Genomic DNA, 14,315 nt, shown 5'->3' with positions numbered 1-14,315 from the left:
GGAGTCTTTAGAGTTTTCTAGATACATGATCATATCATCGGCAAACAGAGATATTTTGCCTTCTCTTTCCCAATTTGGATATGCTTTATTTCTTTCTCTTATCTGATTGCTGTGGCTAGGACTTCCAGTATTATGTTGAATAGAAGTGGTGACTGGGGCACCCTTGTCTTGTTCCAGTTCTTAGAGGAAATGCTTTCAACTTATCCCCATTCAGTATGATGTTAGCTGTGGGTTTGTCATATATAGCTTTTGTTATTTTGAGGTGTATTCCTTCTGTGTCTAGTTTATTGAACGTTTTTACCATGAAGTGGTGCTGGATTTTATCAAATGCGTTTTCTGCATCTATTGAGATGATCACTGGGTCTTTGTTTTTACTTCTGTTTATGTGGTGCATCACATTTATTTCCAGTGTGTTTTGTATTTCTCTAAGTGAATTTTTTATTTCCAGAAGTTCTATTTAGTTTTTTTGAAAATATATCTATCTCTCTGGTAAATTTTTCATTTATTTCCTGAATTATTTTTCTGGTTTCTTTGAGTTGGTTTTCCATTTTCTCTTGGATCTCATTGAGCTTCCTCACAATCCATATTTGAAATTCATTTTAGTATTTTCATTTTGGTTGGGATCCATTGCTAGTGTGCTGGTGTGCTCCTTTGGGGAGGTCCTTTCACTCTGATTTTTCATACTTCTGGAGTTCTTGCACTGATTCCTTCTAATCTGGAGAAGCTGTCACTTTTTGTTTTTGGACTTTCTTTTGTTTAGATGAGATCTTCTTTTCCCCCCTCACTCTTAAGGCTGTGCCTATAGCATACATTGGGTGAGGATCTTTGGCTTTGCTTGTGAGTACTTTATGGGGTCTAGGTTCTGGATGGATATCTTGGTTATAGATATCCTTAGTGTGGTGGTTTTCTCAATTGCTAGTTATTTGTAGGCTATAGTGGTGGTATACTATGCACACAAGCAGATTCCCTGTCTCTTGTTGGCAAGGGGAGATGACGATCTTTGAAATTCTTTCTCATTCCCCACTCTGTGGTCTTCTTAACTGTATGAATTATATCGGAAAGCCCAGTATAATCTCTAACTCAGTAGGTGGTGCTTGTGGGTAGGAGTCAGCCACGCCCTCTATGACTGAATCAGTAAATGCTTAATGAGCTGTACAAGTTGTCCTCCCTGTCAGTAGGTGGCAATTGCGGGTAAAAGCCAGCTGCAGTGGTGTTTTTTGGAAGCTGTGACTGGCTGTAGTCAATCAGGAGAAGCACTTAGATGTCCCAGGCAGTAGGCAGGGTTCTGGAGTTCCCAGGGGACTCCTTTTTGTGCTCTACCACAGCTGAGGTGGGTGGAGGAGTGAGGCTGGGTGGGGCTGGGTCCAGTGAGCCTGCCTTCAGGTTCCACAAAGGCAGGCACAAGAGCTGTCTCAGCAGGGGTCAAAGGCCAGCTGGGGAGAGTCACTAAAACATCTGCTTGTGGGGAGGGACAGTCTGGGATTCACAGTCTGGCAGTTGTAAGTGGGTTTCACTCTTTTCCTCTTCCCTTGCCTTGAGTATCACCTTCTGGTGTCTGGCTACAAGCAGCAGCCCAAACTAAATGAGCTCACCAGCAATGGCACTGCAGGCTGGGAGCTTCCCTGCCCAGGATCTTGCCCTGGACTGAAAGTGCAGCTTTCCTGTGGGGAGAGGGGTGCTCCACGAGTGTGCTGCAGCTTAGACCCACACTACACTCTCCTTTTAGTTCTGCCCACGTGAGCTCCCTCACCTTGCAAGATTAGCTCACAATTCTCCCTTCTGTGTCCCTGAGCAATACAATCAGGTCTTGAGGGTACAGGATCTAGCCTGCGGGCCTGTCCTCTGATCCCCTAAGTTTAATCCCTGACCGTTCCAGGGAGAAGTGTGCTTGTCCTGAGTTGCCCATGGAGTGCTCAAGCAGGCTTAATGTCCCTCGCTTTGGGGTGTGCCCTGCTTTGCTGGAGCAGCCAGGCAAACAGCACCAGGGAGGGCTGTTGAGTAGGGATCCCACAGTCTGAGCACCCCTTGGTCTGCTGCGGGTCTTTAAAAGGAAAGGCATGAGCCCCACTCTCTCTGGAAGCCTTGGTTTGGTAGATGCACCAATGGAGGGGAAGTAGCAACTCCTGAGAGATGTAATAGGCTGTACAAGCTGTACGAGGGACTCAATTGTCCCTGGGGTGACCTGTGCCAACTCATGTGAGAACTACCATCAGCAGCCTTTCCACAGTGCTCCAGATTCCTTGGGGGTTGATCTCTGCTGAAATTTTGCTCCTTCTTGTTCTGCACAACTTCTTTCTGTGGAATCTCCAGTAGGTTCTGGCACTTTTCTCTCAGAAGTATACCTGGGCTATGTTTTTTTTTCATGTAAAACTTTTCCTTCTTTCTGAGATGATCTGGTGACTGACGTCTCTGGTCAGCCATCTCACCTCCTCTCCTCTACAGTTTTTTTCATTATGCCCCCACTTTTTGAAAAATATTCCTTAGTTTAACACAGCAGTTAATATTGGCCTCATTCAAACAATAATTGGTGTTTTTTTGTTTTTGTAATTTCAGGGAGAAGAGTAAGCCAGATATTTCTCTAATAGAGCATTTCTACCTCTGTGCTCAGAAAATCTTTTGGTATAGTCCATCTTTTTTTTTCTGGAATTTTCTATGTTTTCATTTCAGAGCAGTAAGAAGAGCTTTATTGAGTTATGATAGTATCATCTTAAACCACAGACCCCTTATCCCAACCCTGACACATAAGAATAGGCTCTACCCACAAGGGAAAAGTTCATCTGTGGGCACTAAACCCTCTCATTCCTTTTCTGTGTATAGTCTTGGTGAATTTCAACTTTTCATGCTCAAGTCCGTCATCATCACAGTCATGACAGGATCTACGTAAATTTCATCCCTAGAGAGTACTTAATGAACCACCACCTGCTCCTGGAGCTGTGTAGACAGTGTGTCCTTGTGTCCTTGCACTCTGGGGATTTTAGCATCTAAAGCAGACCCCAGAGAGAATGAGTATGGGTTGGCTTCATGAAATGCCTTCTGGGCCAAACTACCCTGATAACATGCCATTAGAGATAAAGGAACAAACTAATGCTCAGATGGTAATATGTTGGAAATGACTAGTGTCCTTCCTGCAAAATAGAGATGATAATAGAATCAATAGCTCTCATCTATTGAGGGTGTACTATGTGCTAGGCAAAGATCTAAGGGTATTATCTTACTTAATCGTCATAACATCCCAATAAGGTGGGAACTATTATTGCCTTATTTTAAAGATAAATAAACTGAGGCTCTAAGCAGCTAACTTGCCCAGAGTCTCACAACTGATAGTGGTTGAGCCACAACACAAACTGCCTCAGCTGTAGGCCACCAACTGAATGAGCTCCATTCTGTGAGGATGAGTCAGCATTAAAAATTAAGATTTTAGGCTTGAAGCTTTCCTTGGGAAAAGTAAAATTATCTTCAGCAAGTCATCTTTGTCATCCCATTCCTTAGTATTGCCAGAGAATTTAAAAAAATAAAATAAAACACCTACTCTTCATGAGATTACTGAATTTGTCTGCCTCATGGTTAGTCTCTCTGATCTATGACATTGGTGGATTACAAAAGCCTGATTTTATCAGAATGCATTGTGATTTGATGGTAATGTGTCAGCTTATTTTCATCCTTCTACTTAGCTTCTGATTAGAAATAGTGACCTATGGATCCTTCAGTTTTTATTATAAGTGCTTTCCTGGAGAGCTAACTTGTAAATTGAAATTTTGAAAGTCAATGCCATTGTAAGTGCATCCAGGTAACTGAATTTGCTGTGCCCTCTGAGTCCAGCCACCTGCTGAGAGGGCATCTGTGGGTTCACATGTTGTTGACTCTTGAGGTACATCTGCTTCCTCATGAATTAGACTTCTAGGTGGCCTAGGATACAACTGGAGAGAATGAGAAAATCAGATATTCCAAGGAATCCTTGGTTTTATATGTATGTGTGTGTGTGTGTGTGTGTGTGTGTGTGTGTGTGTGTGTGTGTAGTAATTTCTAGTATAGACAAGGAAAGCACTTTTATTTAGTGGATTTTATTTAACAACGTGACAATATGGGTTCCGACCTAGGGCACCTGGCTTGTGTGCTCGGCCTCAGTTCCCACATCTCCCAGCTCTGCAGGAAGTGCTGACAAGAATTAATTGGCTTTCCTGAGCCTTAAGACGCAGTTCTGCTTTTCAGTTCCAACAATCCCCACAGGACTCTGCTGTAACATAATTTACTGTCTAGGAGGACTTTCTGTTTACACTAATTCTATCTGATAGGCACCATATAATGTATATAATATTTTCAAATTCAGTAAGTCAGAACCTTGAGAATCTTTCAGAGTATTCAGCTCAATTTTCAAAAATGGGACATAACCATATTCAAAGTATTTGAATTATTCATTTTTTATGATGGTTCTACCATGTTACCATCTAAAATGTGTGAAAAAACATTTTAAAAAATAAAATGTGCGATTTACACACATGACATTGTTCATCTTCCTATTTCTCTAATTAGTAATATTTATAGAGTGTGGCAAAGGGATCCTTCCAATTTCATGCTGGGTTCTCTGAGCAAGGCAGACCTGGTAGGGTAAGAATTTTAGGGATGAGAGTTCTTCCCAATTGTTGATTCTACTTACAGTCTCTCAAATAATGTAGATATAATCTAGGTTCTCTTCCTTTAATTACTACTATACATCTTATAAGCCCCTATTCTCTGAGGCATCACCTTGGGGAAAATTATATTGATTTTGTTTTTCAGGAAAGGATGAAGTAAAAAGGAAGTTGTGTCAGACTATAGCGGTAGACAATCAGTAAAAAAACATGGAAAGTTGGAAGCGAATTCTGCAGTTGTCTCATCCAGCTTTCTACAAAGTGCTGGCTTCTGCCAATACAGGTGATGGGCCTCTCTCTGCCTGAGTGTCTACTAGGATCAGAACCCTCTTGTTCTGAGATTCAGCTCCATTCCATTGTGAGATAACTCAAATTCTTAGACTGTTTACACATAACATATTTAAAACATCCCATCTGTAACTTGCATTAATTAGTCTCAGTTTGTTCTCAGTAGCTGCATAGAATAAACCCACTCATTGACTATTTGGTCCATTTATTTATTTTGTATTGGATGCCTATTGTGTACAATATAGCATGCCAGACATAAGCCTTATATTCAGCAGCTGGCAGGTTAGCAAGAGATAACATGTACATATATACGTCACCTGTGGTATATGCCACATGAGCAGTATAAATTCAGTTTATACTATAAGAATGAGTACAGAGAACAATAGGAAGGGGTCAGATCCTGCACGCATGGCTAGTGCTGTTGTCTGAATGTTTTTGTTCCCCAAAATTCATAGGTTAAAATCCTAACCCTCAAGGTGATGGCATTTGGAGGTGGAGCTTTGGGGAGGTGATTAGATTATGAGGGCAGAGCCCTCATGCGTGGGATTGGTGCCCTTAAACAAGAGGCCCCATAGAGATCTCTCACCCCTTCCACCATGTACAGTTACAGCAAAAAGACACCCATCTAGGAAGTGGGCCCTCACCAGACACTGAATCCAATAGCACCTTGATCTTCTTAGCCCCTAGAATACATTTCTATTGTTTATAAGCTATGCAGTTTGTAATATTTTCGCTGTAGCAGCCAGAATGAGCTAAGACAGTTAGCAAATCCATCATGGAGAAGGTGTCATTTAAAGCTTCTAATGTTTGATGGTTTGAGATGGAAGGGCAGAAATTTGGATGTGGAGGTTAGAAGGATACAGTGTTGGGGAAGTGATGGGCAGGTTAGAACCTGGAGTTTGCACTGAAGAGTGGAAGACCGAGCTAGAAAAGCTGTTGCATCGCATGTGAGACTGTGAAGGGCTTTGTATGCCTGGACTGGAGGGTAAGTGAGAGGAGCAGAGCAGACAGCACCGTGACAGTGGAATTCACACTGTCGAGCATGCCAGGCGGCAGAGTTTAAGGATTATCCAGTGAGGCAGGGCAGGGCCCTGGGGCTGAGTGCTGAACAAGTGACATTTGTGTTTAGCGTGATAACTCTCGTGGCAGGAGACAGTGGGCTTGAGAGACATGCAACACACCAGGTATAGGTGATGTGGTGGCCCCTGTGGTGGCCCCTGCAGTGGAAGCATTGTGCGACTGTTGGATGATTAGTTTGCAGTGACACAGCCCTGGAAACTAGCTACTGTGTATTCTCCAGGAGAGCATTCCCTTCCCAGTTGCCACATCTCAATACTCTTCATATGCATGGACAAACCTCTCCTTACTTTCTGGTGAACAATTACTTATTAACACCTGCAAGTGGTTCCAAATAATTGTAGTAGAGAATTCCAGGATCCACATATCTGTAGTGAAATATCTCAGGTTGATTTCCCTGCCTCCAGTGAGATCTACATATAGGCTGGGTGCATATAATGAAAGAAACTTCAGGAATTCTTTAGGATAAGGGTGTGTGTGCACACATGAATTTAAATGTAACAGCTTTTCCTTTGGTGGTCTATGTATACTTAGGCAATTCCTTTTCCTTATTTCTTTTGCTGTTGAGCTTTTTTGGTCTAACTTCAAAAGAGAGGCTGCCATATGCAAAGGAAGTATAATTAGAAGCCTAGTTGAAATGTACAGATTTGAACTGGTCTGTTGCTCGCAAAATTAGGCCATTTGCTGAATGAAGTATCATTAGCAATCTGGGGGACTTTTCCAACCTGTCTTCTCACATAATCCTGATATTTGTGCTTAAGTCTAAACTTCATAATCATTTTCCTTTATTTTGCAAATATTTATTGAGTACCTAGTATGCACCAGGCTCTGTTCTAGGTGCTGGGCTATATTAGTGAACAAAATAGCCAGAGGTTCCTGCTCTCATGGAGATTACGTAGCAAGAAGAGACAATCGATAAATACATAATAAATAAATATGTTAATTACACAGTATGTTAGAAGGAGATAAGTGATATGGAAAAAAGAAAAAGTAGGGAAGATAGAAGGGAACAAGATTGCCAGGGAATAGGGAGGGGAGGAGTCGCAATTTGAGATAGAGGGTTCAGGGCTGTCTTCCTTAAGAAGGTGACATTTGAGCAAAGACTTGGAGGTGAGTGAACTAGGTATACAGGAATCTGAGGGAAGAGAGTTCCAAGAAAAGAAAGCAGCTAGTGCAAAGGTACTGGGGCAGGAGAGTGCTAGAACTGCAAAGAGGTTCTGTGCTTCTCTATTCCCTCATAAACAAACAAGAGCTTGTGCAACCAACAAAGCTAGGAAAAGAAAAAAGTTAAGTTTATTTGTAATAATGCTGAATCAAAATCACTTTTAAAAAACTTCACAATCTGATTTGAGGAGGTACAAAGGACATTAGGGGAGGTTTCCTGGCTTCTAAGCTGCTTGGGTTTGAATAGTGGCTCTACCACTTACTGCCTGTGAGATCTTCCGTGAGACATTTAACTTCTTTGGCCCTTAGTTTCCTCTTCTGTAAAATGAGCCTAACAATAGTATCAACCTTGTAGGATTGCTTTGGTGATTAAATGAGTCAATATTAATGAAAAGCTTGGAACTACATCTGACACATAGCAAGCACTCAAATGTTAGCTATTGATATGTTACTGTCACTACTTTGATCTCTTTTATATGAGTTGGTGCCCTAGTCTGGTATATTCTTCAAGTATGTCTTAAGGGTTTTATATTGTGCATACTTTGTGTGTGTTTGTGTATATGTGTGTGTGTGTGTGTGTGTGTGTGTGTGTGTGTGGGCATGTGTGTGTGATGTCCATGAATGAAGGGCCTGGACCAGAGGGTCCCATGAGGCCTCTCCAGCTCTGTGAGTCTCCAAGAGCAGTTCCTCTACCCAGTTGACTATCCTGTTGTTGCATTTACAAACCTGAGTTAGCCTATATTTCCATCTCTACTTAAAGAGCTGCCAGTGCTTTAGATACAAAGAGGGTTTCTTTTTAATAATACTGAGTAAGGTAAAGTCACTGTGTATTGCTGTAGTAGATGGTGAAAATAAGTTTCCTAGTTCTCTGGGATCTGTCCCCAACTTATCTGGGCAGCTTATGTGAGCCTCTGGGGTCTGCCACCAGAAAAATATGAGAACTGTAGACTATCAGAGAGATAAGGAAAAGTAACATACCAGTACCCTGAGGGAGCTCTGAGGGAACTCCAAGGCCTTGAGGAGAAAGGATGCAGTGTTTCTACAAGGCAGAGGTGGGATGTCGGGGGTTAGGCAGGAAAGGGAACTGAGACCAGGTGCCCACTCATTGTCTGCTGCTGTTTGGATTCATAGGTGTGGCAGATGTCTCCAGTGCCATGGACCACACCTTTTCAACAACATCAAAAGACGAGGAAGGAGCGTGTTACACATCTCTAATTTCCGACATCTGTTACCCACCTCGGGAGGATTCCACATACTTCACTGGAATTCTTCAGAAGGAAAATGGCCACGTCCCCATTTCAGAGAGCCCTGAGGAGTTGGGTGCCCCCAGCCCCTCCTTACCCGATGTGCCTGGGATAGAGCCTCATGGCTTATTTAGTTCTGATTCTGGAATAGAGATGACTCCTGCAGAATCCACTGAAGTGAACAAGATCTTAGCAGACCCCCTGGGCCAGATGAAAGCAGAAGCCTATAAATACATTGACATCACCAGGCCAGAGGAGGTGAAACAGCAGGAGCAACGTCACCCAGAATCAGAAGGTAAAGACTTGAACTTGAAGAATAAGGACACTGAAATCTCAACAAAACCTGACAGGGTCCGTGAACCTGACAAACCGGCTCCTGTGGAGGGAAAAATCATCAAGGACCATTTATTTGAAGAATCCACCTTTGCTCCTTACATAGATGATCTCTCTGAAGAACAGCCCAGTGCTCCTCTGATCACTGCCCCTGTCAAAATCACTCTGACGGAGATAGAACCTTCTGTTGAAAGTCCCGCGCAGGAGAAGACCTCCGAGAAACAAGACATCTGTCTGAAGCCAAGTCCTGACACAGTCCCCACCGTCACTGTCTCAGAGCCTGAAGATGACAGCCCAGGATCTGTCACCCCTCCGTCTTCTGGAACAGGTAAAGGCCCTGGTATTCCTTGCCTTGGGAAAACCCAGCATGTGGAAATCTGAACTCCTAAAACACATACTAAGGAATGACAATTTGCATTAAAAATACTTTACTATATGGTGCCCTTAAATCTCACTTAAACTAATTTAATTAACATGCAACTTTTTTAGCCTGTGTCCATTGTACAAAGGTTGAAATCCAGGATTTCCCTTAAAGTCCTATCAAATTTTTTTTTTTGTAAAATATTTCTTTCTTCATTTGAGGTTGGGCAGGGAGCAAGGATGACATACTGGGTTAAGGATTAAAGATTAAAATCCTCATATGGCCCTACAGTTCAGAGCAAAGAGGGAGATATTGCCTGCTTATAGCTTAGCTTTCCTCCTCAACCTGAGTTGTCTTAGTCCGTTTTCTGTTGCTTATAACAGAATACCTGAAACTTATTTAAGAAATTTATTTCTTAAATAAGTCCAAGGCTAGGAATTCCAAGGTCGAGGGGATGCTTCTGGTGAGAGCCTTCTTGCTTTTGGGGACTCTTGGAAGGTCCCGAGGTAGTGCAGGGTATCACATGTGGAAGAGACTGAACGTGCTAACATGCTTTTCCCGGGTCTCTCTTTCTCTTCTTATAAAGCCACCAGTTCTACTTTTGTGATAACATATCAATCCTTTAGCTTTTTAATCCATTAATCCATGAATGGATCAGGTCAGAGCCCTCATGATCTAATCACTTCTTGAAGGCTCCACCTCTCAATACTACCACATTGGGATTAAGTTCCAACATGGGGTAATAGTAAGATGCACAGGTAATGATAAGATGCACAAGATGCCTGCCCTCATGGAGCTTACCTGCTAGTCACAGGAGTCACACAATAAAAACAAACACATAAATATATAGTGTCATTTCACAAAGTGTGAGTACTATACATAGTGAAAGAGAGTTGGGTGTGAGCAGATTAGGGACGTCCTCTCTGAGGAGCTGACCTGTGATCTGAAATCTGAATGAGGAGAAGGAGCCCACAATTCACAGAGAAAGGCAAAGAGGGATCTCTGGCACAGAGTATAGCAAATGCACAGGCCCCAAGGCTGTGTTACTTGGGATCTGAAAGAAGGCCAACAGTGAAAAGACACAAGAGAGGAGTGTGACTTTTAGAACACAGTTTCGGTGGGCAGGGGTGGCCAGGGCCCAGATCATGGATAAGGAATTTGGATTTTGTTCCAAATGCAACTGGAAGCCATTGGAGGGTTTTAAGTTGGGAAGGGACATCATTCATTCGTTCATCCATTCGTTTAACAAATATGTGTTGACCATTTACTTCGTGCTGGGCTTAGTCCATTACTGCTAGGGATGCAGTGGTGAGTCACAAGAAGATCCCTGCCTGCTTGGAGCTTGCATTCTAGATGGAAAGACATACACACAAATAAATATATAATATCAGGTAGTTATAATGGTTATGAAGAAAAATACAGCAAAGTAAAGTGTTAGAGAGTGGTGGGGCTGGGGGTGAGGACAGACTTCTCTGAGCACATGGTTGAGCGAGAGCTGAATGGCACCAGGGGCAAGCCATGGAGACATCTGAGGAGGGGGCCAGGCTGGGGGGACGGCCAACACAAGGGCCCTGAGCTGGGAACGTGCTGTGTGTTTAAGGTGTTCAAGGAGCAGCTGGAAAGCCAGTGTGGCTGGAGTGGGGGAAAGGAAGGAAAGAACGGCAGGATCAGATGGGTTTTCACAGGGTCCTTCTGGATGCTGCGTGAAGAATGAACACCTGAGACTTGGTGAAATAGCCCACGTTCACCTTTCCTTTTATCCCTCTCAATTATATCATTGCGACTGTCAGCAGCAGTGCACACATTACCCGGGGTGGGAGGTGATTCTTATTCTCAGTTTTCATATCCTATTGGATGATTTTAGTTGACCGTTTCTAGCTTTGCTGTGTCAGTCCTGATACATAATAACCAATGTGTCAGTGAGAGGTCTATAAGGCTTGAAACACAGGTAGGGATACTTCTGTTTTTTTCTAAAATTTTTCCTGATTCATCCTAACATTTTATTAATTTTTTAGTTCCCATTAAGAACAGAAGACAATGTCTATCAGAGCTGTGAAGTGCCTTTTGACCCATAATAAGAGTGAATTATTTTTAAGGCAGCACCTTCACAGGCCTAAGATGGAACGTATCAGTCAGTCCCTTTTCTCCCACATCCCACAGTTGTCTGGAATCATCCTTACTCTTGAATAAATTAAGCAAGAACCTGAGTCTTCTTTTCTGAATGCTCTGACATAGTAGTTTTCAACTGGAGGGAGGGTGGCCAGATAAAATACAAGTATTTCATGGGACATACTTACACTTAAAAAAATTGATTGTTTAGCTGAAATTCAAATTTAACTGAGTGTCCTGTATTTTTATTTGTTAAGTCTGGCAACCCTAAATGGAGATGACTGTTAGAATCCCATTTGGAGTCACAAAATGCAGATGCCTGGGCTCCATCCAGACCTACTTCTACTATGTCTGAATTTCTGAGGGCTGTTTTGAGCCACATAATTGACCAAGAACCAGGGTTCTAAAACTTTGAGCTAGCTCTCACACAAACACTATTTATCAAGTACCTCCCGTATGCCAGACCCTGTGCCAGGTGCAACGGATATGAGAGTGAACAAATATACCTTGGCTGCCTTTGCCCTCGCGGTGCTTTCAGTCTGGGGTCAGGGAGAGTGGCAGAGGGTGAAGAGACAGAGTTTAATCAAATCATTGCATAAATTCAAAGCTGCCCAGGGGCTACCAGTTGTGCAGAATGAGTGGGCACCCATCTCCTGAGTGGTACAGCATCAGGCCAGATGGCTCAAGGGTGGGTTGCCTTGCTATATGGTCTCCTAGGAATTTCACACAAGCAGGAGTTTGGTCAGTCCTAGCAGTCTGAGGAGGCCTCCTGCATGAGAAACTGGAAGGATGTGTACCCCAGAAAGAAAAGAAACATCCAAGATAAGAATTTTCTTCCCCTGCCCCATCAAGGAAGCTCATTGTCCTGATTTCCATGTGTCTAGGTACGGAATCCCTGTTCATTTTACTCGCCCATGCTCACCATATCTGAGTGACTTTCAACACCCCTCTTTTCTCACTCATCACATGAATCAAACTCCAAATCTATGACTTCTCTCTCTTCAGTGCCTCTTGAATTTTCCTCTTCTACCCATCCTACGGCTAGCCCCTCATTCTTGCTCACTATCGACCTGTTCTGGAGTTCTATTTCTTCGTGATTGAGTCATGGAGGTTGTGTGTTTCCAGGAATTTGTCCATTTTCTCTACGTTTTCTAGTTTATGTGTATAGAGATTTTCATAGTATTCACAGATGGTATTTTGCATTTCTGTGATATCTATTGTAATATCTCCTTTTTTTTTTTTTCATTTCTGATTGAGCTTATTTGGGTCCTTTCTCTTCTATTTCTAGTTAATCTAGCAAGAAGTCTATCGATTTTGTTTATCTTTTCAAAGAACAAATTTTTTGTTTTGTTGATCCTTTTGTATTGTTTTATTTTGTTTCAATTTTATTTAGTTCTGCTCTGAGTTTTTTTGTTTCTTTTCTCCTGTTGACTTTGGGTTTGATTTTCTCTTCCTTTTCTAATTCCTTGAGATATGACATTAGATTATTAATGTGTGATTTTTCTGTATTTTCAATGTAGGCATTTAAGGCTATGAATTTTCCCCTTAGGACTGTTTTTACTCTATCCCACAGATTTTTGGTAGCTTGTTTCACCTTTGTTGTTCAGTTCGAGCAATATTTTGATTTCCATCTTAACTTCATCATTGACCTGAGAATAGTTCCTCAGCAGGTTGTTTAATTTCCATGACTTTATGTAGATTTGAGTGTTTCTCTTGGAATTGATTTCTAGTTTTATTCCACTGTGGTTTGAGACGATACATGGTATAAGTTTGATTTTTTTGAATTTGTTAAGACATATTTTGTGGCCTAAGATATGATCAATCTTGGAGAATGTCCCATGTGCTGATGAGAAGAATATATATTCAGTAGTTTTAGGGTAGAATGTTTTGTAATTGTCTGTTAAGTCCGTTTGTTCTGAAGTCCTGTTTAAGTCTAGTGTTTCTTTACAGATTTTTTGTTTTGATGATCTATCCAGCTCTGTCAGTGGGGTGTTGAAGTTTCCTGCAATTACGAAGATACTGTTTATTTCTTTGCTTAGATCTAGTAGGATTTGCTTTATGAATCTGGGAGCTCCTGTGTTAAGTGCATATATATTTAGGATTGTTTTATGTTCTTGTTGAATTGCTACCTTTACCATTATATAATGATCATCTTTTTCTTTCTTTACCATTGTTGATTTAAAGTCTATTTTATCCAATATGAGAATGGCTACATCTGCTCTCTTTTCATTTCAGTTTGTGTGAAAATTTTTTTTCCATCCCTTCACCTTGAATCTGTGTGAGTCCTTGTGGGTTAGATGTGTTTCTTGGAGATAGCAGATGCTCAGCAAATGCGCTGTGATGATGCTGCTGCTGGTAGTGCTTTGGGTGTATAGAGCATTCCTTAGTTTACAGTAGCCTCTGCTCCTTATCTTCTTTATCCTTGCTCTGGCCTACCATTCTGGAGTCAGCTGATACAACTTTTACACTCTTATGCTGTTTGAAATCAAAGAACTATGTGCACAACTTATTAAGGAACTAACTACTATATAAATAGAGTTTAGGATCCTATGATAATTTTTTTAAAACATAAATTATGTTTTAAAAAGATAATGAAGTGGTTGTTAAATTACTAAAAAAATAAAAACCCATAGATCACATCCTTTCTCTGCTCAAAACTCCCTAATGGCTTCTCCTTTCACTCACAATAAAAACCCCTTGAGATCCTACCTGATCTGCCCCTCCCACCACCCCTCCAAGTCTCTGACCTCTTCTCCTATTACTGTCCCTCTTATTCACTTCACCCACACATAATGGCCTCCTTGTGACACCTGGAAATCATTGCAGCCCTCACATCTGTGCCTATGTGTTCTCTGTTCTGTCTGCTTGGCATGTTTTTCCTCTGGATATTTTCATGAGTCACTCTGTCACCTCTTTCAAGTATTAAATATAGGTTTACCTTCTCAATGAGGCCCGTCCTTACTTTCCTATTTAAAATTGTAAACTCATCACCACCCTGTCCCAGCACTAGGGATTCCCTTACCCTACTCTATTTTTTTCCATAGCACTTAACATTTTCAAACATACTATATACTTCACTTATTACATATATTGTTTATGTAATATATTGTG

At 41.7% G+C, this 14,315-nt stretch overlaps 1 protein-coding gene across 1 annotated transcript in view; it reads left to right on the top strand.

Annotated features, from left to right (window-relative positions):
• Positions 1-14,315, top strand: part of RTN1 (reticulon 1) — a 243,561-nt gene that overhangs the window by 137,923 nt on the left and 91,323 nt on the right. Inside the window, exon 2 of the mRNA XM_012656026.1 lies at positions 8,289-9,062. Coding sequence (XP_012511480.1) covers positions 8,289-9,062 — 774 coding nt within the window. The remainder of the gene's footprint in view (positions 1-8,288; positions 9,063-14,315) is intronic.

Source organism: Propithecus coquereli, unplaced genomic scaffold (assembly GCF_000956105.1).
Source record: "Propithecus coquereli isolate 6110/MARCELLA unplaced genomic scaffold, Pcoq_1.0 Scaffold5, whole genome shotgun sequence".
NCBI classification, from domain to species: domain Eukaryota; kingdom Metazoa; phylum Chordata; class Mammalia; order Primates; family Indriidae; genus Propithecus; species Propithecus coquereli.
The sequence above is the reverse complement of the archived record's forward strand: the minus strand, read 5'-3'. Positions and strand labels throughout refer to the sequence as shown.